The 24,450-nt window shown below is 44.8% G+C and overlaps 1 protein-coding gene across 4 annotated transcripts in view; it reads left to right on the top strand.

Moving 5' to 3' along the window:
• The window catches only part of MAP3K9 (mitogen-activated protein kinase kinase kinase 9), a 77,446-nt gene that overhangs the window by 31,622 nt on the left and 21,374 nt on the right, over nt 1-24,450 (top strand). For 3 of the 4 annotated variants that reach the window (XM_064143407.1, XM_064143404.1, XM_064143425.1), the window contains 5 exons: nt 10,764-10,912; nt 15,962-16,137; nt 19,313-19,553; nt 21,894-22,016; nt 23,861-24,011. In XM_064143407.1, the coding sequence (XP_063999477.1) occupies nt 10,764-10,912; nt 15,962-16,137; nt 19,313-19,553; nt 21,894-22,016; nt 23,861-24,011 (840 nt within the window). The remainder of the gene's footprint in view (nt 1-10,763; nt 10,913-15,961; nt 16,138-19,312; nt 19,554-21,893; nt 22,017-23,860; nt 24,012-24,450) is intronic. The other variant, XM_064143416.1, reaches the window with a different exon arrangement.

Raw genomic sequence — 24,450 nt, forward strand, 5'->3', positions numbered from 1 at the left:
GAATTTTTTTGGGGTTGTTTAGCCTGGAGAAGAGGAGGCTCAGGGCAGACTTCATTGCTCTCTACAACTACCTGAAGGGAGGTTGTAGCCAGGTGAGGGTTGGTCTCTTCTCCCAGGCAACCAGCAACACAGCGAGGGGACACAGTCTGAAGTTGTGCCAGGGGAGGTCTAGGCTGGATGTTAGGAGGAAGTTGTTGTCAGAGAGAGTGATTGGCATTGGAATGGGCTGCTCAGGGAGGTGGTGGAGTCGCCATCTCTGGAGATGTTCAAGAGAAACCTGGATGGGACATTTAGTGACATGTTCTGGTTGATTGGCTAGGGCTGGGTGCTAGGTTGGACTGTATGATCTTGGAGGTTTCTTCCAACCTGCTTGATTCTGTGATTATTCTATGACCTCAACACTGTAAAGGAGGGTTGGTAAAGAAGTTAGGAAGCTGAGGAATGCTCCCATACCCTGGTGTCTATTACCAGAGTTTGGGCCACTGTAGAGCTTGTTGATAACAGCAGTACTCAGTGTATCTTGCTAGTGAAAGTCTGATACTTTGAAATTTGCTACGCTGCACTCACAAGCTTTAGATATATAGAAAAACCTTGTGCTTATATTGCACAGAGGGCAAAGAAGCTATGGTTTTATGTATACATGTCAGTTCCTGTAAATCTATTTATGTGTTAGAGAGTAGTTATGTATTTGCTTTTGATTTACAGGGGTGAAGCTGCAGTTTATCCATCACAGTACAGCAAGCCAATGTTAGCAGGCATCTAATTCAGATTACCCTGTCGTTACACTTAACTGCTGAGGTGTATTTCAGTTTACTGCACACTTTCTTTTTGCCTTGTGCTGTTTAAAAGGCAAAAGTCAGGATGAGGGATATGAGGAATATAAAGCCACCACACAACCTTCATCTCAGTTCTCCTGTGTTCCAGAATTTAGAGGAGTTTGAGATTTGTGTACTCCTGAGACAAGTGAAGTAATTATGAATTTAATGTAAAACTATTTGATTAGCACATGAAGATGTTTCAGGCATTTGGTGATTGGTGTAGGACCTTCAGTCATTAGAATGGATGATCCTGGTCGTCCTTTCCAACCTTAGCAATTCATAGTGATTAGATGTGCTGAGGGATTTGGTTTAGTCAAGGACTTGTCAGTGTGAAACTAATGATTAGATGATCTTGAGGGTCTTTTCCAATCTAAGAAATTCTGTGATTCCATGAATATTTAATTTGAATCAAGTGTTGGCAAGCATTTCCATCCACAACCAACTACCTGTGGGCCTCTGTAGTCTTTTGTGTGTGGTGAAGCACTGCCAAGACTTCAGTACCTGGCAGAAAAGTTTTGGCTAGGAGCCCAAATGGGAGAAGCATACACAGCTGGCAACTGTGAAGTCAACAGGAATTAGATCCATAGATTCATAGAATAGTTTGGATTGGAAGACACCTATAGATCATCTAGTCCCAATGCTTCTGATCATCTAGTCCCAATGCTTCTGACATGGGCAGAGATGTAAAATCTCATCTCTGGAACTGCCAGTCCCATAACATGCAGAACTGCTAGTAGCCAGGAAAATGTAATGAAGCTGCTTTTCTTAACAGTAGTAGTCCAGTTTTTGTTGTTGCTGAGTTCTCCTTGTTGGGCTGTAACAGGTCATTGTTGTGGAGGCAGGGAATTAATGCTGCTGAGTCAGGAATTTTTATATAAAAACTGTATACAGAAATTAATTTAGTTTGAATTAGCAGATTCAGTTCGTTTGAGAAGATCTACAAGGATACCATAGATAATTTGACTATTTTGGAAGTCTGAAGTTGGAAAAGGCTCAAGCTATTAAATGATAGCATTTCCCACTTAATAAAGCTGAGCCAGAGTTAGTCACAGGTGAGCCAGGCTGGCTGAAAGAAGGGCGGTCCAGCTGCTTGTCCCCTCACTCTCTTTCAGAGGCCATCCGAAGGTCGTTAAGGCCTATTGAGCCTGCATAAAGGGAGCTCATGGTGGGAAGCCATCCTTTGGAGCAAAGCCCAGGGGCTCCTGCTGCAGAATCTATCCAGGCCGGGGGAGAACTCTCAGACGGGGGTGAACTCTAAGGCTGGAACCCCAGGGTGGGACGTCCCCCAATATTTATACCCTTCCTAGACAAAGAGCAGAGTTACCACTGCCTAGGCGCGAAGAGCGCAGCCAATCCCCAGCCCCATTCCAGTGTGGGCACTGCGTGGGCACCCCTCGTGCCAGAAGGGCCCCTTGCTCCCCACATTCACGACTGCAGGGCAGGGGGGGACAGGTCTTTTTGCACCTTTTCCTCTCCCATTCAAACCACATAGGGAGAGGAATTTAGGGGTATACAGGACTCCAGGACAGTCATTTCACATAGAAAGTGCTGAACCTAGGGAGATGGGTAAGAGGAACCTGTGGTACAGATGCTATTGAACAGCCACAGTGAGAGGACATTACTGAGTGTTTTTGGAAGCTCACAGACTTACAGGGAAGGTGGCAAAATCACATGTGAAATCCTGCAGACCTCTAGCCTCCCTCTTCCTGGAAATCCAGTGTGTAGGATTGAACCTGATGTTAAATGGCTTAAGGGATTACTGGATCACTGGGAGGTGGTTAATTATTCATATGAGTGTCAGTTGACTTGGGCATGTGGTCTGTATCACATGGTTCATTTTGTAATTACAGTCCAAAAATTACCCCTGGATGCTGGAAAACTAAATGAGCTTGATCATTTTTTGTTCATCCCTGCTGAGAATGAGGAGAGAGGCCCTTGTTTCCTTCTTCCCATGCCTTTTTTTGTGGGTAAATCTCTTCTGTCACTGGCTTTTTCCTTTGTAATTCCCAATCCCCTACTTGAAAGTTAATGGAAGACAGTCTATTCAGCATCTCTCTAGCTTGAGCTAATTGCTGTTCAAATGATAGAGTCAACCAGGTCAGAAGAGACCTCCAAGGTTACCCAGTCCAACCTATCACCCAGCCCTAGCCAATCAACTAGACCATGGAACTAAGTGCCCCATCAAGCCTTTGCTTGAATACAATTGCTACACAGTAGTGTTTTCCTAGTTCTGTGGAAGCAGTGTTCTCAGCAGTGAAGTATACATGGGGAAGAGGTGGCATTCCCTTGTGTCAGAGTGAGCTTTCCTGCAATACATACTTTTGGTGTCCTGGTAGAAGAACTGATCTGCCCCCTCTCTTGTCTTTCAAAAATTACTGTGCAAAATAAATGCTTTAAACACCTCAAAAGTGCTTTCCCAACCCTGCCATTGAGAGAAATGTCTAATATCTGCTCTATCCAGTACTAGTGGTAAAGGGCAAAACTGTTTGGTGTTTTTTCCTGTGTTTTGGTATCCGCACTGCATCCAATCAGAGAAGTAATATGAAAGATAAATCAGATTTAGGCAGGACAAATGTATAGTCTGTCCAATGTTAATTTTCTTTGAGTGTCTTATGAATCCTAGGAGGCCAGCCTCAGCAACCTGATATCTAGTGTGAGGTGTTCCTTGCCCACAGCATGGGAGGTGGAACTAGATGATCCTTGAGGTCCATTGCAGCCCTGACAAATCTATGAAACCAGGAAATTCTTAAACTATGGGATTTCTCTTCAAGTTAGGCTTTTCAGAGAGTAAGAAATTGAGATGGAAAGAAATAATCAATTGTCTTTATAATACCAAGACTATGAATTATGTAGGAAAATTGATTGGATAGGGCTGGGAGATGGATTAGACTGGATGATCTTCAAGATTTCTTCCAGCCTGGTTGCTTCTATGATTCTGTGAAAAATTTAGAAGATTATCTAGGTGAAAAGATATGTTTTGTTTAATAAAGTTAGCAGTGTTAGTGTCAAAGGTGGAATCCCTAGTGACTGAAATACCATATCTAAAGAGAAAAAGTAGCAGTAAGACAATGAACTTTAAAGACTTGACAGGGTTGGGAGGGAGATTACAAGAATCATGGAATCAACCAGGTTGGAAGAGACCTCCAAGATCATCCAGCCCAACCTAGCACCCAACCCTATCCAGTCAACTGGACCATGGCACAAAGTGGCCCATCCAGTCTTTTCTTGAACACCTCCAGACATGGCGACTCCACCACCTCCCTGGGCAGCCCATTCCAATGTCAATCACTCTGTCTGTGAACAACTTCCTCCTAACATCCAGCCTATACCTCCCCCAGCACAACTTGAGACTGTGTCCCCTTGTTCTGTTGCTGGGTGCCCGGGAGAAGAGACCAACCCCACCTGGCTACAGCCTCTCTTCAGGTAGTTGTAGACAGCAATGAGGTCACCCCTGAGCCTCCTCTTCTGCAGGCTAAACAACTCCAGCTCCCTCAGCCTCTCTTCATAGGGTTTGTGTTCCAGGCCTTTCACCAGCCTTGTTGCCCTTCTCTGGATACCTTCCAGTATCTCAACATCTCTCTTGAATTGAAGAGCCCAGAACTGGACACAAGACTCAAGGTGTGGCCTGAGCAGTGCTGAGTACAGGGGCAGAAGAACCTCCCTTGACCTACTGGCCACACTGTTCCTGATGCAGGCCAGGATGCCATTGGCTCTCTTGGCCGCCTGGGCACACTGCTGCCTCATCTTCAGCTACTCTCTACGAGTACCCCCAGGTCCCTTTCTTCCTGGCTGCTCTCAGCCACTCTGTCCCCAGCCTGTAGTGCTGCTTGGGGTTGTTGTGGCCAAAGTGCAGAACCCTGCACTTGGACTTGTTTAATCTCATCCCCTTGGCCTCTGCCCACCCATCCAGCCTGGCCAGGTCCCTCTGCAGGGCTCTCCTACCTTCCAGCAGATCAACACCTGCTCCTAGCTTGGTGTCATCTGCAAACCTACTGATGCAGGACTCAATGCCCTCGTCCAGATCATCAATAAAGATGTTGAACAGGACTGGGCTCAGCACTGACCCCTGGGGAACACCACTGGTGACTGGCTGCCAACTGGATGTGGCACCATTCACCACCACTCTCTGGGCTTGGCCATTCAGCCAGTTCCTGACCCAGCACAGAGTACAGCTTGTGGTAGTGAGAGTCATCTCCCAGGTAGACAGTGCAATTGTTGCTTTGAAATATGAAGGGATGAGTTTTTTAACTTCATGGAGCAGCTATTCAGGGAGTCACTAGGAGGAGAAGGAGTTTGTCATTTGACCTTCAGGTATGCTCAGGAGGCCTTCAAAATTGTACAGTATGATGATTTGGGTGTTACTCACCCCCCCATTAAGTCACCCAGACTAGGCTCAGCTGACGTGGACGTTAAGGAATGAAGCTTTATATTTACAGCTTAGCACATTATGCAAGCAGGTATTTACAATATTTACAGCTACATACAGAAATAGTCAAGTTAAAGGTAATACAGAAACACAACAGCCCTCCCAGAAATCAGAGTCCCCAGGAGAGGCTCCCAACCTCCACCTCCTTTCCACCCCTCCACCTTATGCCAGACTTTGCCTTGTGTGCAAGGTGAGCTTGGAGCAGCAGCCAGGGGGGTTAGAAAGCAGAAGGATTTGTTATACAGAAAACAGATCATTGAGAAAGCACAGGCTCCAACAGACACCCCCACACACTGTTCTATGTTTTGTGTTCTTGTTTTTAATGCATCTCAGCAAGCCTATGAGTGAAGCAGACATCACTATTGTTTCCTTTTCACAGCCTATAATCTAATTTCTCTCATTAAATTATTCCAGTTTGCCTCAAACTAGCACATAGAGTATGGCCATAGTCAATACATATATATGCATAGATTCATTATTTTTACAAGAACAATTAAGAATAATTATTCCATCACAATACTGTTTAATATCCAGTTGATGAATGAGAACTTTGTTGGATTTTGTGTAGAAACACAAGGGAAATTGTCATGGTAGGGGAAATTTATCAATGCAAGATGATATTTTCCAAAATGAATATTGTTTATTAATTTTCATATTCAGAACTCTTGCCACCCTCGACCACTAATTGTAATAATATTTTGGTTCTTACACAGTTATTGAAACATTCTATGGATATAATCTATAACTAATATAACCAGCAAAATACAGAAGCAGTAATTGAACTGGAAGAGACTATTCCCATGGTCAGTGCTGCTTGTGGTCAAGTACTCCGCTTGCCCAGTAGCTGGGCCTAAGCTCTTTCTGCTCTATGGCAGAAGACAGCAGAGAATTACAGAGAGGCATTTGAGCATTTACTCACAGATTGTTACCCGCTTGTGGGGGCTGGCCACAGTCCAGACAGTGCCCAAATGCTTTCAGGAGACTCTGTCTTGTTGGACGTTGAGGCTTGAATCTTCCTGGCTTCTGGGGACAGGACACAGACAGCCTCTGCCCTTGTCTCCTGGCTTCTTCTAGAACATCTGCATATGCCCAGAGATTCCAGGCAGGACCTTCAGGTGCACTGGCAGATGTTGTGCAGTCTCAGCACGATGTCACACAGGCTGATGGTGTGCAGGCATCCAGAGTCTGCTCCTGTAACAGGCGGCAGTGGAGTTTAGCAGGCAGGCAATAAGGCAGTGTGCAATGGCAGCAGGGCTGGGCACAGCAGAGAGAGCAAGCAAAGAGCAGGGAGGCAAAGCAGGGATGCACAGGCAGGTTGTTCACCTGCCTATCTCCTTGTATCAATGTGGGCCCAGATTAATTGCCCTTTGGACACAAGAATAGCCAATCAGGATGGCAGTTAGCCAAACCATACCATATGAGGCAAAGCCACAGGCTCTCTTTTCCCTAATTTGGGAACAGCACAGGTCTTGCAGTAGGCAGGCACAAGCTAAGTGTATGTACCTTACATCACAGGACCCTGGGCAGGCCAGACTCTCTGGCTCCAGGTACTTTGTGTCCGTTTTCCATGCTTGGTTCTCTGGTGGAGCAGAAAAAACATGCCTAGGCAAGGCAGGACATGTACAAGCCTATTTTGGGCCTATCAGGCCTGCCAAAACAGGAATACACAACTTGGATATATTTTAAGGACAGTAGGAGGAGAGTCTGAGGGAGCTGGGGTTGTTTAGCCAGGAGAAGAGAAGACTCAGGGCAGAGCTTATTGCTGTCTGCAACTACCTGAGGGGAGGTTGTAGCCAGGTGGGGTTGGTCTCTTCTGCCAGGCAACCAGCAACAGAACAAGGGGACACAGTCTCAAGTTGTGGCAGGGCAGGTCTTGGCTGGAAGTTAGGAGGAAGTTGTTGTCAGAGAGAGTGATTGGCATTGGAATGGGCTGCCCAGGGAGGTGGTGGAGTCGCCGTGGCTGGAGGTGTTGAAGCCAAGCCTGGCTGGGGCACTTAGTGCCATGGTCTGGTTGATTGTCTAGGTCTGGGTGCTAGGTTGGACTGGATGATCTTGGAGGTTTCTTCCAACCTGATTAATTTTATGTTTAAAATCTCAGAGTGAATGTATAGAGAAGACTTCAAACAAATCAAGTAGACGATGTAGAGGAGACCACCAGAAGACATCCTTCCAAAAATTGCATCAGTATCCAAATGGGGATAATTAAGCAAGGACTTAAGTGCTGGCAAGTTGAATGTAAAAAAAATGAAAGCAGTTTTTTGGGGAGATCCTTGGGAAATGCATAAAAATGAATCACTTGCTTTCAAATGCGACATAGGTGAGAACCCTGCAAGAGAGCATTCAGCCCAGAATTGACCAAAATATGACTGTGAAGAAATTTAGGCTATAGAAGAAAAAAATGGATGACTTTTGTCCACTAGAATGGAACGAGGAGAGGCTTTATGATATAAAAAATTGTCTTTAAGGACACTGAGCTGGAGGACATCTCAGGGTGAAGTACTGCCCACAGAGGTTTTAAAACTGCCTTATAAAAAGAACAGTAAGAAATTGCTGGCATTTACACCAACACTCAGGTTTTCTACAGGAACATGAGAGCCAGCTGAGTTAATAGCTGTGCTTTGTAGTCTGTTGCTTAGTGCTGCCTTAATACCAGAGAAATGAAAGGCAGCAAACATGATGACAGGTCTTAAAAGAACTTCATGAGGATCAGCAAGTCTGATTTTCAGTTTGCTAAATGGTGGAGTGGGGAGTTGGTGGACATGTAAGTATATGACACAAAGCTAGGAGCAGATGTGGATCTGTTGGAGGGCAGAAGAGCCCTGCAGAGGGAGTTTGACAGGCTGGGTGGATGGGCAGAGACCAGTGGGATGAGATTTAACAGGGCCAAGTGCAGGGTTCTACACTTTGGCCACAACAACTCCAAGCAACACTACAGGCTGGGGCCAGAGTGGCTGGAGAGCAGCCAGGCAGAAAGGCACATAGGGGTGTTGGTAGATAGCAGCCTAAACATGAGGCAGCAGTGTGCCCAGGAGAGCCAATGGCATCCTGGCTTGGATCAGGAAGTGTGACCAGTAGGACGAGGGAGGTTATTCTTCCCTTGTACTCAGCACTGCTCAGGCCACACCTTGAGTGCTGTGTCCAGTTCTGGGCTCCTCAATTCAAAAGAAATGTTGAGATACTGGAACATGTCCAGAGAAGGGTGATGAAGGTGGTGAGAGGCTTGGAACACATCCCTGTGAGGAGAGGCTGAGGGGGCTGGGGATATGCAACCTGCAAAAGAGGAGGCTCAGGGCAGACCTCATTGCTGTCTACAACTACCTGAAGGGAGGGTGTAGCTAGGTGGGGTTGGTCACTTCTGCCAGGCAAGCAGCAACAGAACAAGGGGACACAGTCTCAAGCTGGGCCAGGGGAGGTCTAGGCTGGATGTTAGGAGGAAGTTGTTGTCAGAGAGAGTGATTGGCATTGGAATGGGCTGCCCAGGGAGGTGGTGGAGTCTCAGTGCCTGGAGGTGTTGAAGCGAAGCCTGGCTGGGGCACTTAGTGCCATGGTCTAGTTGATTGTCTAGGGCTGGGTGCTAGGTTGGGCTGGATGATGTTGGAGGTCTCTTCCAACCTGGTTGATTCTATAATATCTGAGGAAGAGTCAGCTATTATGGAAGGAAAATGTGAACAAGTGAAAACTCTTGAAGGAGTGAAACAAGTGAGAAAGTGAAAACTTTTGTGGAGAAGTGGTAGAATTGCTTATACCATGTTTGGATGTATTAAAACTCTCAACAAAATCTTCAGTCAAAGGCTTTCACAGTAAATTGGTGTGGGAGAAGAGGGGAAGCGTGTTTCTCATCATTTAGTCTATTTATATTTGCTAAAGGAGTTAATCTCTTGGTGGGGAATTCTGTGCTCAACATAATCTCAAGTGATTTTAAAAAAGCCATAAAAGATGATGATGCCTTTTTTTGTATATATTCAGGCTAAGAAAAATTAATCTGTAGAGAGGTGAGGACAAGTTTTACTATAGTGAATGATAAAACAGACGAAATGGTGATATATATGGTAGCCATGGGAGAATTCCACATGTACAATAATGGGATCTCATTTTGCCTACTGTGATTCAGTAGAAAAAACTATTGGAGTTACTGTGAGTAACCTGACTCACTTTGTAAGGAGTCAGAAAGACAAGTGGCAACTTAAAATTGAACGAAAGAAGAAACCAGGATATACAGCCTCTCCCCGTGTCTTTGAAACACGATGTGACTTTGGTCATTCCAATATGATAGATGTTGTGATGATTTGGGCTGTTACCTGCCCCCCCCACTTTTGAATTGCCCCAGCTAACTCAGAAGGGCTCCGGGAATATAAATGAAGCTATTTATTTACAGCTAGCAGAATATACAAGCAGATATTTACAGTATATACAGTTATAGACAGAAATATACAAAGGATAAGTAATACAGAAGCACAACTCCCCTCCCAGAAACCTGAGTCCCCAGAAGGGGCTCTCCCCCACCCCAGCACCTCCCCCTGCCCCTCTCAACCTTACCCCAAATCCTGAAAAAGAATAGAGGTGCAGCCAAGAGGTTAAGAAGGAAGGTTAGTGGCAGTGGGGTTAAGGAGATGTGGCTTGGTCTGAAGACAAAGGCAGAGTGAGTGACAAAATGGAGAATGTTATCTGATGTTTACTTCTTGTTCCCAGACTTCTCAGCTGGACTGTGAGAGAAGGAGACACAACCATTGTTTTCCTTTTCACAGCCCATTATCTAGTTCTTTTCACCAAAACATTCCAGCCTGCTTCAAACTAGCACAGAGGTGATTTTATTCCAACCTAAAAAAGTTTAAATGGAATGAGATGGTACAGAGGATGTCAGGGTCAGCAGAAGATACAAAGTGGTTCCTGTTCTGGAGAGTAACCAGATTAGGGTTTTCAAATTAGGATTTTGGAGGCTGGAAAGAAGATGTTTTAGACAGAGTGTAGTGGACGCCTGTGAAATCATGGAAGGAGCTGATAGGGAAAGTATGCTCACTCTTCCTTGTGTTGAAAGAACTATAGGGAAGCAAATGAAATTACAAAGTTGCAAGTACTAAACAAAAATGGTTTTGGCAGTGCATCATTAAATTTGTGGAACTCGCTACCGCAGAACATAGTGGATGGTTTATGCCTTCAGAAGAGTGAAACATTAACACAAGAAAAAACCTGTCAGGTCACTAAGGATGCAAAAGCTGTCTGGCTCAGCTTTCCTAGAAGCAGTGATAATGTTCTGAGGAGATATTGTTTGTTCCCAGTTTCAAAAGGGGGAATTATTTTTGCCTACAAAGGGAAAACTGGCTCTTATTCAGTCTTTGTTAAGAAAGCAGGTATAAGAAGACACATAACTCTCTTGGCAGCCAGGATGAGCCTGTCTAGAAAACTGCAGTTTATGCAGTGCACCAGACTCACCCCAGTAGGTTCAGATGCCTTCCTGTTGCTTACCAAAGAATGTGTCAAAGTCCAACACCTGTTCTCTTTTCTGTTCTCTTCCCGGTCAGTTACGGCGTGCTGCTTTGGGAACTGCTAACAGGAGAAGTGCCATTCCGAGGCATCGATGGGCTTGCCGTAGCATATGGTGTTGCCATGAATAAACTGGCCCTACCCATCCCTTCCACGTGTCCAGAGCCTTTTGCCAAACTCATGGAAGGTAAGACAGCTGTAGTGTGAGAACCAATTCTGGCCTTTCTAGAAGTTGTTGAGTGTTGCCTTCTTGTGTTGGTTTTGGTACCTAAAAGCACAGATTTCTCAGATGCCTTTAACCTTGCCAGGCTGGATGGGTGGGCAGAGGCCAATGGGGTGAGATTTAACAAGGCCAAGTGCACAACAACTCCAAGCAGCACTACAGGCTTGGGACAGAGTGGCTGAAGAGCAGCTAGAAAGAAAGGGACCTGAGAATACTGGTAGATAGCAGGTGAATGTGAGGCAGCAGTGTGCCCAGGTGGCCAAGAGAGCCAATGGCATCCTGGCCTGCATCAGGAGCAGTGTGGCCAGCAGGACAAGGGAGGTTATTCTTCCCTTGTACTCAGCATTGGTCAGGCCACACCTTGAGTGCTGTGTCCAGCTCTGGGCTCCTCCATTCAAGAAAGATGTTGAGGTGCTGGAAGGTATCCAGAGAAGGGTGACAAAGCTGGTGAGGGGCCTGGAGCACAGCCCTGTGAGGAGAGGCTGAGGGAGCTGAGGGTGTGCAGCCTGGAGAAGAGAAGGCTCAGAGCAGACCTCATTGCTGTCTACAACTCCCTGAAGGGATGATGTAGCCAGGTGGTGTTGGTCTCTTCTGCCAGGCAACCAGCAACAGAACAAGGGGACACAGTCTCAAGTTGTGCCAGGGAAGGTCTATGCTGGCTGTTAGGAGGAAGTTGTTGTCAGAGAGAGTGATTGGCATTGGAATGGGCTGCCCAGGGAGGTGGTGGAGTCGCCGTCCCTGGAGATGTTCAAGCAAAGCCTGGCTGTGGCTCTTATTACCATGGTCTAGTTGCTTGGCTAGGGCTGGGTGCTAGGTTGGGCTGGATGATCTTGGAGGTCTCTTCCAACCTAGTTGATTCTATGATTCTATGATCCATTGATCCTAGACTTGGCTGTCAGTTTGCTGTGACAGTAAATTTCTTACGTGAGTAGTGTGTGAAAGAAGTCTCCCTGCCTGTTTTAACTTTGGCATCATCTAGCTTGATGTTTTCTAGTAGTGTAGACTGCCCAACACTAAAATTTCACAGATTTTAATGTAATTTGAGGTCTTTAACTTGTTTTGAAGTTTGTAGCCTGAACAACTTGCTAGGCACTGTCAGACTGATCAAATGAAACTTTATTCTATTGACATTTCAGGGAGAGGGTTTAAATGTGGCTTTGACATTTGAAAACAACCCAAATTTACTGTCAGAAGGATTTGATTTTCTGTGGGGGGGGTAGTTCATGCCCAAGGTAGGCTACTCCTGGGTGAAATAAATACAGAAATTTATCATCAGAGCTGCTGCACTTATTAGAAAGGATTCCATGAGGTAGCTTTTGGGGTGTGCCTATGTGACCTTTGATGACTATTGCAATTACTTACCTCCTGAGCTTCAGTTGTCACTCTCTCCCTCCTTCCCTCCTTCTTACAGCGTAGCACCTTTAGTGTTTTTTTTTCAGTGGTCCCATTCCCAAGGTTTTCTGCAGAATCATGGAATGCCAGGTTGGAAGGGACCCCAAGGATCATCTGGTCCAACCTTTTTAGGTGATAGTATGAGATGGCCTAGCACCCTGTCAAGCTGAGTCTTAAAACTGTCCAATGTAGGGGAATCCTGTACTTCCCTTGGGAGATGATTCTGATGTCTAAGTGTTCTCGTGGTGACAAATTTTCTTCTGCAGTTCAATTGGAATCTCACCAGGAGTAGCTTGTACCTATTATTCCTTGTTGTTCCACATGACTCCTTGTAAAAAAAGTAGTCTCCATCCTCCTGGTAGCCACCCTTTTTTGTACTGGTGCATGGTAATGTGGTCTTCTCTAGGCCTTCTCTTCTTAAGAGTGAACAAGCATGGTTCTCTAAGCCTGTCCTCATATGACAAGTGTGTATATACAATAAAAGTATTTATAACCTGTCTGGTATAAGGAAAAACTGAGGTAAAAAGAAATCAGACTGAGAAACCAAAGCAGGACATTGAGGTGCTGAAATGATACAGAGAAGGGCAATGAAGCTGGTGAAGGATCTAGATCATAAGACATAAGCAGTGACTGAGGGAACTGGGGTTGTTTAGCCTGGAGAAAAGGAAGCTCAGGGTAGACTTTATTGCTCTGCTCTTTACAACTGTCTGAAAGGAGACTGTAGCAAAGTAGGGGTCTCTTGTAACAAGATGTGAGAAAATGACCTCAAGTTGTGCCAGGGGAGGTTTAGGTTGGATATGAGGAAAATTTTCTTCTCTGAACGTTTTGTCAATCACTGAAACAGGGTGCCCACGGCAGTGCTGTTAATCACCATCCCAGGAGGTATTTAAAAGATGTGTAGTGGTTTAGTTGTAACTTTAAAGTACTGTGTTAATGGTTGCACTTGATGACCTTAAAGATTTCTTTCAACCAAACCGATTCTATGTTTTACAGTCTTAGACAGCAAAGAATGAGTCTGAACATAAACTGATATTCTGTGGCCTCTGGTGGTGTTTTTAGCCCCAGAAGAGGTGCTTGTTTCAAGCAAGAAAATGTTTCCTCTTGATTTCTTAGCTTTTAAAGTGCTTTTGCATTTCACTGGCCTTTTCTGTAGGCTACAGGCATCAGTTACATTGAAGTAGAAAATTTTAATCTTGGCTAAAAACAGAATATCCTACTAGATATCAAAGAGCAGCAGAGTTGCAGGTGTAGCTTGGAAGCAATGTGAAGCAATGTGAAGCATTTAAAAGAGTCAGTTCAACCAGCTCTAGTGTTGTGCTTGGGCAGTTTGTTTTCACTTGGCTCTGTAAAACAAGGACCTTGAGTTTCTCAAGTATGAGTGGGGTATCTGCTGTTGGAGTTAAAAATAATGCCCTCTCTTGGGAAAGTCAGGCAGAGGCACATGGCCTGAGCTTGAACCCAGCAGCACAGGCGTGAGCACCCACATGGCTTTGCAATGCTTGGCTTCTCCAGGTTCTGGGGGAAGAAGAGAACAAGGAAACAATTACTTTCTGCTGTTTCAAAACTGTTTTTTCAAAGAGGCTGTTTCCCATCTCGAGTGAACTCTTGTTCCCCTAATGCTGCTTTAACTTTTGAATTACTGCCCTGGTGGTCTTCAATGAGACAACAAAGCTGAACTTTCCCTCTTCACAGAAAAGACTTGTGTGTTACAGCTGTCTTCATTAGTGCAAATAATGGCAGATCTAGGCCTGGGAAAAGAAAAGCCACAGGCCACCTGCATAGTTATCCTGTTCACTCATTCATGCGTTTGGCTGGCTGCAGCACTTTGTTTTACTTTGGGTCATGTTTGCTTTGCTATGCTTAAAACCTGGGGTAAAGAGACAGGGATTATGGTGCTGACAGTCCAGCTGTATCACCCATTGCTACTAATTGGTCAGCAGCAGGGGACCTCCAGAGCACTCTTTAACGTCCTCAGCTCTCCATTTTGGTAAGGGAAGTGATTTGAAATCCCTAAACAGAAACGTGTTCCAGCTTATGCCTCTTGGAACCTGACCGGGTGCTTAAGTACCAGCATCTTGATACCAGCAGTTCTGAAACCAAAGCTCGCAAATGCAAAATCTCAGGAGTGCTAACCTGAAACAGAGGATGTGAAAAACCTCAGCAACTGCACAGATATTGTTAAGTGTTATTAGTTTTAATTAGAGCTGCTCCTGACTGTATTTCTAGCCACAAAACTAATGAATGGTTTTTAGGACATCACCAGTTTGAGGTTTTTTAAGACTATTTTTTTTTCCAACTATATAAGGTCTAGGGAAATTTAGAACATTGTTATAACTCTTGCTTTACACTGCAGAAATGTCTGTTGGATCCAGTGACCATTTAGATCAATAATAGTATGAGCATATTGAGAAAGATCTGTGTCTTAGTTTCTTACATTCATGCACCAATTCCTTAAAAATAGACTTGAATGCTAAGCTCTTCTGTTTTGTCCTTCTCAAATTTTGGTATGCAGGAGTCTAGCAGCACTAACTAGAATAAGGATATTTGCTGAACAAGAACCTGAAAAAGTGCCAGTACAGGACAATATAGAATGAGAACATTTTCTGCAGGAGGAAAAATAAGGGTGAAAAAAGAGGGATGACTTGAGTGAGAATTTGCTGTTCAAGTGTTAAATCAAGCATTTTGACTTACTGGCTTTTAAAAAAATCTGGGTTTAATGACTTTGCAGCTTGAGATAATTGCTTCATACCATTTTCTGTTTCTGCTTTCAATGTTCAATTCCCCTCACTGTCAAAGGAGTTTGTGTGGATTTTTTGTTTGGTTGGTTTTTGTTGTTTTTTTTTTTACTACTGCTAGTTGATTTGCATCATGTGGTAATAAGGGTACCTTAAATTCTGCATTTTCAGAGCTCTCTAATTGGGTTAAGTCATTGCATTAGACTGTAAATGGAAAGCTTGTTTCTGTGGTTTCTCTTAAAAGCAAAAAAGAAAAGGCCTGGTTAACAATTTTCTCTCAATAAAAAAGAACCCTTAAAAATAAGAAAAGTCCTAATGCACTGTTTTATATTATTATTTACTTGGATCTCCTATTTTCATTTAAGTTGTGCCCAGTTTGCTTTGCAGGGGAAGAGATTCACAGTGACTCATCTTAGTATTAAGTGTCTGGCATTAGGAAGAGCACTGATAGCCACCCTCCCACAGTAAGGCTGTTAATTTTGCAGCCTAACTGCGATCAAAGAACTGTTTGCAAGAGTCTTGCATAGTATTTCCACTCTGTGAGCACATATAATGTAAAGCAAAATAATTAAGGAAATGAGTTATGACTTTTTAATACACTCTTTAAAATGCAGATTTCTGTGAAATTAGTAAACCTCTGCTTCACTTGGCATATTGCTGCAATAGAACCTAGACACCAGGTAGATTTTAAGTGAGGTTTGATGTCATCTAAACATGAAGGCTGGAATTCTGTCCTTGGACAGTCCATGCCAGTGGGAAAGGGGAAGGAAGGGGTAACACTGTGCATGCCACTGTCAGCCATTGGGGATCAGTAAAGTACTGCTCATCCTCTCAGAACTCCATACTAAGAGATGCTGAACAGTTGCTTGTCTTTGTTCTGTCCTAGATTGTTGGAACCCCGACCCACACTCACGACCTTCTTTTGCCAGTATCCTAGACCATCTCACTGCCATAGAAGAGTCTGGTTTCTTTGAAATGCCCAAAGATTCCTTCCACTCCCTGCAGGAAGACTGGAAACAAGAGATCCAAGAGATGTTTGATCAGCTCAGAGCCAAAGAAAAGGTAAGCAGAGAAAAACTCTCCGTGCTTGTACTCTCTGAATCATAATTTCCCCATTTCATAATTCATCAGAGATCATTGTTCAGTAAATATCACAGTTAATTTTGTATGTTCTTTACTAGAGCTTGTAATAAGTCTCTGATTCAACGGCAGGTAATGCTGGGCACAAGGGTAGAATCATGAGTAAAATAAATACCTGCCTCCTGAGCTGCTGCTCTATCTCATATTACAGTGAGCTTCCATTATACACTATGCAAATTGCTGTGATGAGTTGCCTTCATCATTTAATGCATATGATGTAGCTATTTCATGGTGAGCATTTGAATTGACAAGCTCAGTGATAACTGTTAACAGTAAAAGCAGAAGTAGTTTCAGCTTGTATACTCCAGTAAATGTTGCAGCTTTAGTTCTGCCAGGTTTCTGTTTTCCAGGTTTTGAGTACAGCTGAAGCAAAGAGACTCTAATAAACATGAGTGCTACCAGGGGGATGGTCTACTAACTGTTACAATTGAAGTCCACTTGGGTAAATAACACAAAACAAAAATGCTAACAGAAATAATAGGGCTGTGTGGTCATCAATCTTGAAGAGTAGAAGTGAAAAAGCTGAAGTTTTCTTCAAGTAAACTTGCAGAAAGCACAGCTTGCTACATGTATGTTATGGTCTTTACAGAGACTCTCTTAACAGTGGTGAGCATGAAAAAGCACAAAAGCAATGTGTTGTTTTTTTGAAGTTCATGGTCTGTTGCCTAAAACCAAATTTTTAATAAGCAGCCAACTTGATTTGGGCTTAGAAGTTGGATTTAGGAGGCAGAGAGAAAGAAAATGAGATCTTTGGGCAGGGAAGAGAAGCACTACAACAATACTTGTAGGAAATGGCCTCAAGTTGCATCAGGGGAAGTTTAGGTTGGATGTTGGGAGGAAAGTTTTCACTGAGTGGGTGGTCAGGCACTGGCACAGGCTGCCCAGGGAGGTGGTGGAGTCAACATCCCTGGAGGTGTTTAAAAAGAGAGTGGATGTGGCGCTTGAGGCTATGGTCTAGTGATGAAGGCTGCTGAGATGAAGGTTGGACTGGATGATCCTGATGGTCCTTTGCAACCATAGCTATTCATAGTGATTAGATGTTGTGCTGAGGGATTTGGTTTAATCAAGGACTTGTCAGTGTGAAACTAATGATTGGCCTCAATGAGCTTGAAGGTCTTTTCCAGTCTAAGAGATTCTGTGATTCTGTAATGCTTAAAACATTTCTGTTCACATATTGTAATAGCTTTTGGGAAAAATGAAACAGCTCATAGGAGTTTTCCTGCTGTTGTTACGCTGTGTTTTAACTGTGCTGGAACAGTTTCTGAAGACTAGAAACTTCAGCAGACAAACAGGAAACTGATCAGTAGTATCTAGACTGCACTCAGCTTTGGAGTCTGTATTCCTTTGGTGAAACAAAGAGAAACCAGGAATAGATGGTAATGCTGTAATCACGGAGGCAGGGAGTGCAGAGAGGTGCAGAGTGGTGCAGAGAGTGAAACAGGAAGTCCCCTTGCTTTTATGGGGCAGGAAGGGTCATCTGACAAGCCAGGCATGATAGACAGCTGCTCTCTATAGCTGCTATGCCAAATGCCCACTTGTTCCCTTTCGGGTCTTTAAAATACCCTTCCCAGAGAAAGTCGATCCCCAGGATGCAAGGTGCATCAGGGCAGTCACTATGGTGTGCTTCTCCCACACGTTCCCGGTGAGGCTTATCTCAGCCTGCAGCACAGTCAATTCCTGAGACCCTCCTGTGACTCCTGAAATGGTGATAGTTTCGGTCCCCCTATGGCTGGAGGGTATCAGAGTGCATTGGGCACCAGTGTCTACCAGAGCTTGATACTTCTTGGCTTCAGGAGTGCCAGGCCATTTCAGAAACACATCCCAATATACCCTGTTGTACCTGTTCTCCGCCTGACTGGAGACAGGGCACCTCTAATGCTGAACACTGTGACCACAGGAGGCACATGGACCAGAATTACTGGCAGGACCACCCTTTGGGCAAGAGGGTTGCCTGCGGGGCACTAGAGCAACCCCTCTTCTGGAGTTATTCCCTATGTTTGCCCCCTGCGGTTTCCTTACCCTGGCCCATAATGTTGAAGTGGGCTGGCCATGCCATTTGTCCATGTTCTCCCTGTGTTCACACAGTGTTCTCCACAGTGAACCCCTGGGTGTCCCCTGTCTGCTTTGGCCTGGTCTCCTATGGGGAGGAGGATTACAGCGGCGTGTGTTCCTAACAGCTGAGACCTGTACCCATTCAGAAGGTGAAGAGTAGTCATCCTCTGCCTTCTGCAGTTCAGAGACAGAGGCCTTCAGCTCATTCATCTCCTGGGTAAGGGTTTCCTCAGCTGAGATCAGGGCCCTTCTGGAGACACTGTCTTCATACTGCCTCAGGTCATTAACAAATTCCCGGATAGTTGGAAGATTGTTGAGGTCTTCTCCCAGGCAACCAGCAACAGAACAAGGAGCCACAATCTCAAGTTGTGCCAGGGGAGGTCGAGGCTGGATGTTAGGAGGAAGTTGTTGCCAGAAAGAATGATTGGCATTGGAATGGGCTGCCCAGGGAGGTGGTGAGTTGCCGTCCCTGGAGATGTTCAAGCAAAGCCTGGCTGGGGCACTTAGTGCCATGGTCTAGTTGACTGGAATAGGGCCGGGTGCTAGGTTGGGCTGGATAATCTTGGAGGTCTGTTCCAACCAGCTTGATTCTGTGATTCTAAAAGCTCCCTTCCCATCTCACACACACCTCCCTCGCCTCCTTTTTTCTAAGAGAAGCAGTCCTATCTCTCTCAGCACTTCTTTAATGGATTAGATGCTCCAGTCTCTGTCATCTTCATGGCCCTTCTTTAGACTCTCTCCAGTATGTTCCTGTCTGTCTCGTACTGAAGAGTGCCAGAATAGACAGAGAGTTCTGGGTGTGGCCTCACAAGTCCTAATGCCCTAATCTTAGTGCTGATATGAAGGACCATAAATGGCAAGCACAGAAGATCTTGAAGGTAATTTTAGGGTTTTGGCTTTCAGCTGACCCTGTAAACAGTGGTGCTAGCAGTGCTGTGAGCACAAGTCATTGTATCACTGCTATGCCTTCAGAAATAGGTAACGTCAGTCTCAACCCACAAGCCACAAGGTAGCTTTTCATTTCTCCTTCTTTATTTCACTGCAGGAGCTGCGCACATGGGAAGAAGAGCTGAGTCGTGCTGCTGTGGAACAGAAGAACCATGAAGAGCTGCTACGCAGGCGGGAGCAGGAGCTGGCAGAACGTGAGATTGACATCCTGGAGAGGGAGCTCAACATCATCATCCACCAGCTGTGTCAGGAGAAGCCTCGAGTGAAGAAACGCATGGGCAAGTTCAAGAGGAGCCGGCTCAAGTTAAAAGATGGCAATCATATCAGCCTGCCTTCAGGTTGGTGACGTGTTCACAGAGTCATTCAGGTTGGAAAAAACCCTTAGGATCATCAGGTCCATCCCTACTCTACAAAGTTCACCCCCAAACCATAACTCCAAGCACCACATCTAAGTGACTTCTAAATATGTGTGATGGTTTGGGTGTTCCCTGCCCCCCCCACACTTTGGAAATCACCCAGACTAGACTCAGCCAGCTCTGGAAATTGAATGAAGCTTATTATTTACAGCTTAGTACAATATAGAAGCAAATATTTACAGTATATACAGTTATAGACAGAAATATACAAGGTAAAAGGTAATACAGAAACACAACTCCCCTCCCAGAAACCTGAGTGCCCAGGAGGGGCTCCCAACCACCTCTTTATCTTCCCCCTGCCCCTCTCAACCTTACCTCAGTCCCAAGGAAGAATGGAGGTTTGGCCTGGATGATTAGGAAGAAAAGTGGATTATTCAAAAAAACAGAGAGTGAGGTTAGGGAGAGAGATGTAGCTTGGAGCTTCCCATCAGCAGAAGTAAGTTATCTATGTTTTGATTTTTGTTTTATACATCTCAGCAAGCCTATGAGCAAGGTAGATATCAGCCTTGTTTTCCTTTCACAGCCTGTAATCTAGTTCTTCTCACCAAAACATTCTAGCTAGGCTCAAACTAGCACAGCGTGTCCAGGGATGAGGTCTCAGCCACTTCATTGGGCAGCCTGTTCCCATGATTGTCTCCTCTCCTGCTCCTTTCTATGTGTTGGGTCAAAGACAAGTCTTGCTCTTTTCTTTGTGGTGGGGCCATGCTAGGTGGAAGTGAGTGCTCTAAGTTTTAGGACCATACAACCAGAGCAAGCAGGAAAAGGGCAACTCCACCTCCCATGACAGCTCTGCCTGGGAAAGCAGCTGGTCAGAGCCCTGCCAGAAGATTGGCTGTGTGATGGTCACCTAGCAGAACAGGTGAACTTGTGCCTTTGGAAGATGTCTTTCACTGATGCTTATGCAACTGAAAGCATTGTATAGACTTTGGGAAGAGCATGCCTCTTTGGGATCATGAAACTAAAATCTGATGCTTTTGTGGCTAACATTCCCCAAAGACCCAAGTATGAAGGCCAAAAGTAAATTTGAGATGTTACAAGTTTGTTAATGAGTGACTCTATATAGTTCATGGTAAAAATGTTGCTGTTGCAGTTTAACATGTTAATACTCAAAACCACCAGTTTAACAAATTATATATATATAAAATGATGGAAGTTCTTGCTTTAGGAGTGCTTTGCACAATAGTGCAGCAGGAACCATTATCTACTGGTTTTATTGGTGAGTTTAAAACATAGTCCAGTTCGGGGCTCCTCAATTCAAGAGAGATATTGAGGTGCTGGAAGGTGTCCAGAGAAGGGCGCCAAAGCAGGTGAGGGGCCTGGAGCACAGCCCTGTGAGGAGAGGCTGAAGCAGCTGGGGGTGTGCAGCCTGCAGAAGAGGAGGCTCAGGGCAAACCTCATTGCTGTCTACAACTCCCTGAAGGGAGGCCGTAGCCAGGTGGGGTTGGTCTCTTCTGCCAGGCAAGCAGCAACAGAAGAAGGGGACACAGTCTCAAGTTGTGGCAGGGGAGGTCTAGTCTGGATGTTAGGAGGAAGTTGTTGTCAGAGAGAGTGATTGGCATTGGAATGGGCTGCCCAGGGAGGTGGTGGAGTCGCCGTGCCTGGAGATGTTGAAGCCAAGCCTGGCTGAGGCACTTAGTGCCATGGTCTGGTTGCTTGGCTAGGGCTGGGTGCTAGGTTGGGCTGGATGATCTTGGAGTTCTCTTCCAACCTGCTTGATTCTATGACTCTGTGACTTTACACTGGATCCTTAGCATTGCTGCAGACTCTATACTGGAAACTCAGATTTTTATACGAACGGAAGTGTGGATTTTGTAAGGTTCATCATTATGTCAGGGGTGATGCTTTGGACTGTATTCTTTGTTTTCTGCAAGAGATTGGCCATTCATATGTGATAAAATGTGCATGTTAACTGTGGCTTTCTTGAGGTCTATAAACATCTCTTGCTGGTGATTTTGCTTAGTTTAAGAAATGGAGAAATAAGCTGAAAGGGTACGTGGGTATACTTTGTCAGTCAACACACACAGAGTAAGAAGATTTACCTCTCTGACTGTGAGCATACATCTTTGTTCTGAAGAAACTGTGTATGCAGGAGAGGGTAACAATTAGCTGTTAAACTTCATTTCTACCTAGATCCTGTAAATCGTGCACTTTGAAAGTTACCATGAATTGCCATTTCTTTGTTTTCTTGTACTGAAGAAAGATAATTTTAAGTGTCTATTTCAGCTTTTGTTCATGTATTTTTCTTTTTCTTTTGGTAAACAGATTTCCAGCATAAATTCACTGTGCAGGCTTCTCCAACGATGGATAAAAGGAAAAGCTTGATCAGCAGCTGCTCCAGTCCTCCTGCAAGCCCTACTATTATTCCCAGACTCAGGGCCATACAGTGTAAGGAGCTCAATGTAGTATTGAATGTTACAGAATCACAGAACTTTAGAGGTTGGAAGAAGACCTCCAAAGATAGAGTCCAACTCCCCTGCCGAGGCAGGGTCACCCAGGGTAGTTCACACAGGAATGCATCCAGGCAAGTTTGGAAAGTTTTCAGAGAAGGAGACTCTACAACCTCTCTGGGCAGCCTGTTCCAAGGCTCTGTCACCCTCACTATAAAGAAGTTTCTCCTCATGTTGAGGTGAAACTTTCTGTGTTCCAATTTGTATCCACTGCTCCTTGGCTTATTGCTGCTGACCACTGAAAAGAGCTTGGCCCCAGTCACCTGACATCCACTCCTCAGATATTTGTACACATTGCTCAGATCTCTTCTCAGCCTTCTCTTCTCCAGACTAAACAGCCCCAGGGCTCTCAGTCTATCTCCATAGGGAGATGCTCAAATCCCCCAGTCAGTCTCCTGGCTCTCCACTGGACTCTCTCCAGCACGTCCTTGTCTCTCTTGACCTGGGGAACCCAAAACTGGACAGAGTATTCCAGCTGTGGTCTCAGCAGGGCAGAGTAGAGGGGGAGAAGAACCTCCCTAGCCCTGCTGGCCACACATTTCCTAATGCACCCCAGGATGCCATTTGCTCTTTTGGCCACAAGGGCACATTCATGGCCCAGGCAGAACCTGCTGTCCACCAGGACAATGCTGATGTCCACCAGGAAATGTGCAGTCTGTCGGCATGGTAAGATGCCAAGGTTCTATATGTAGGATAGAACTGGGGAAAAAAAGTTCATAACTGTTTGTCTTGTGTCCTCTGTGTAGACATTTAGAGAGCAAACTGGAGTGTATTGGTGATGGAGGGGAGTATCACCTTCTATGGAGTGTAAAACTTACCCATGTTCTTGATATACTGCTGTCCAATTGTATAGGAAATGCATTTCTTAGATGTACAGGTCAGTTGTAGAAAAATACTGACCTGCAGAAAGATCCATGAAGCAGTATTGATGTGGATCAAGTTACTCCTGGGAGTGAAAAAACCCAAGAGTGCTTGCCATGAAAACAATGTTCCTATAATAAAATAGAATGAGGTAGAGATACATGTATTAGGTGTATGAAAGGGATATCAACGAATGTGTAGTGTTTGTATTGGTTATCATGAATTGTGCCTCTGGTATCTAACTGGGTGCTCTAAATACTCTAAGCTGGTGAGAGGCCTGGAACACAAACCCCATGAGGAGAGGCTGAGGGAGCTTGGGTTGTTTAACCTGGAGAAGAGGAGGCTCAGGGCAGAGCTCATTGCTGTCTACAACTACCTGAAGGAAAGCTGTAGCCAGGTGGGGATTGGGCTCTTCTACCGTGGAAACCAGCAACAGAACAAAGGGAACACAGTCTCAAGTTGTGCTGGAGGTCTAGGCAGAATGTTAGAAGGAAGTTCTTGTCAGAGAGAGTGATTGGCAATTGGAATGGGCTGCCCAGGGAGGTGGTGGAGTCACCATCCCTGGAGGTGTTCAAGCAAAGACTGGATGAGGCACTTAGTGCCATGGTCTGGTTGACTGGATAGGGCTGGGTGCTATGTTGGACTGGATGATCTTGGAGGTCTCTTCCAATGTGGTTGATTCTATGAAATGAGAAACCAGCAATGGAATGAAGCTGTGCAGCCTATCTATACTAATTTTGAAGTAGTCTAGTGGGCAGATCTATGTTGATAAATGGTCAGAATTAGGAGAGAAGCTTGAAAGGATCTTTTCATTACAATTCCTATTCCAGACAATGATGTTTTCTTTCTATTACTGTGGAACCAATTAATTCTTTATCTGTTTTTCTTTCCCATTTTCCACCATTCTTCCCACTCGTGAAGTGACTCCTGCTGAAAGCAGTAAAACATGGGGACGGAGCTCAGTCCTTCCGAAAGAAGAAGGAGAAGAAGAAGAGAAGAGAGGCCAAAAGAAAAAGGGACGCACTTGGGGACCAAGCTCGCTTTGCCACAGGGAGCTAGGTGCAGAAGATGGGTAAGAGAGGTCCTGGGATCATTCTGGATTGCAGGTTCTAAAACTGGTTATGAGTTGGCTCAGTCATGCGAAATCATGCCTCTCTTCTTGCAACACTTTTTTGCTTCCAAGCTTATTTGCTGTACCAGAGATTAAGAACAGATTACCAAACTGTGTTGTGTTCAGTCCCTTGCTAGAGGTCCAGTACTGCCCCATGCTATTTCTAAGCAGTAAGACTTCCTCAATGTGCAAAACTTTCTCTCATATCTTGTCTTTATTTTCAGGTCAACTTTCTGTGGCTTCATATCATATCTGAAACTACTTCTGCTTTACAACTGTTAGCTTCTTTTTGTCTTAAATGTTATAATTCAAAAAATAGAGCTGAGAGAGCCAGCCAAATATTTTCCCTTCAGGCTTTTGCAAAGGACACGTAGCACATGTACACTGAATGAACACACCC

This window comes from Pogoniulus pusillus, chromosome 1 (assembly GCF_015220805.1).
Source record: "Pogoniulus pusillus isolate bPogPus1 chromosome 1, bPogPus1.pri, whole genome shotgun sequence".
In the NCBI taxonomy this organism is placed as follows: domain Eukaryota; kingdom Metazoa; phylum Chordata; class Aves; order Piciformes; family Lybiidae; genus Pogoniulus; species Pogoniulus pusillus.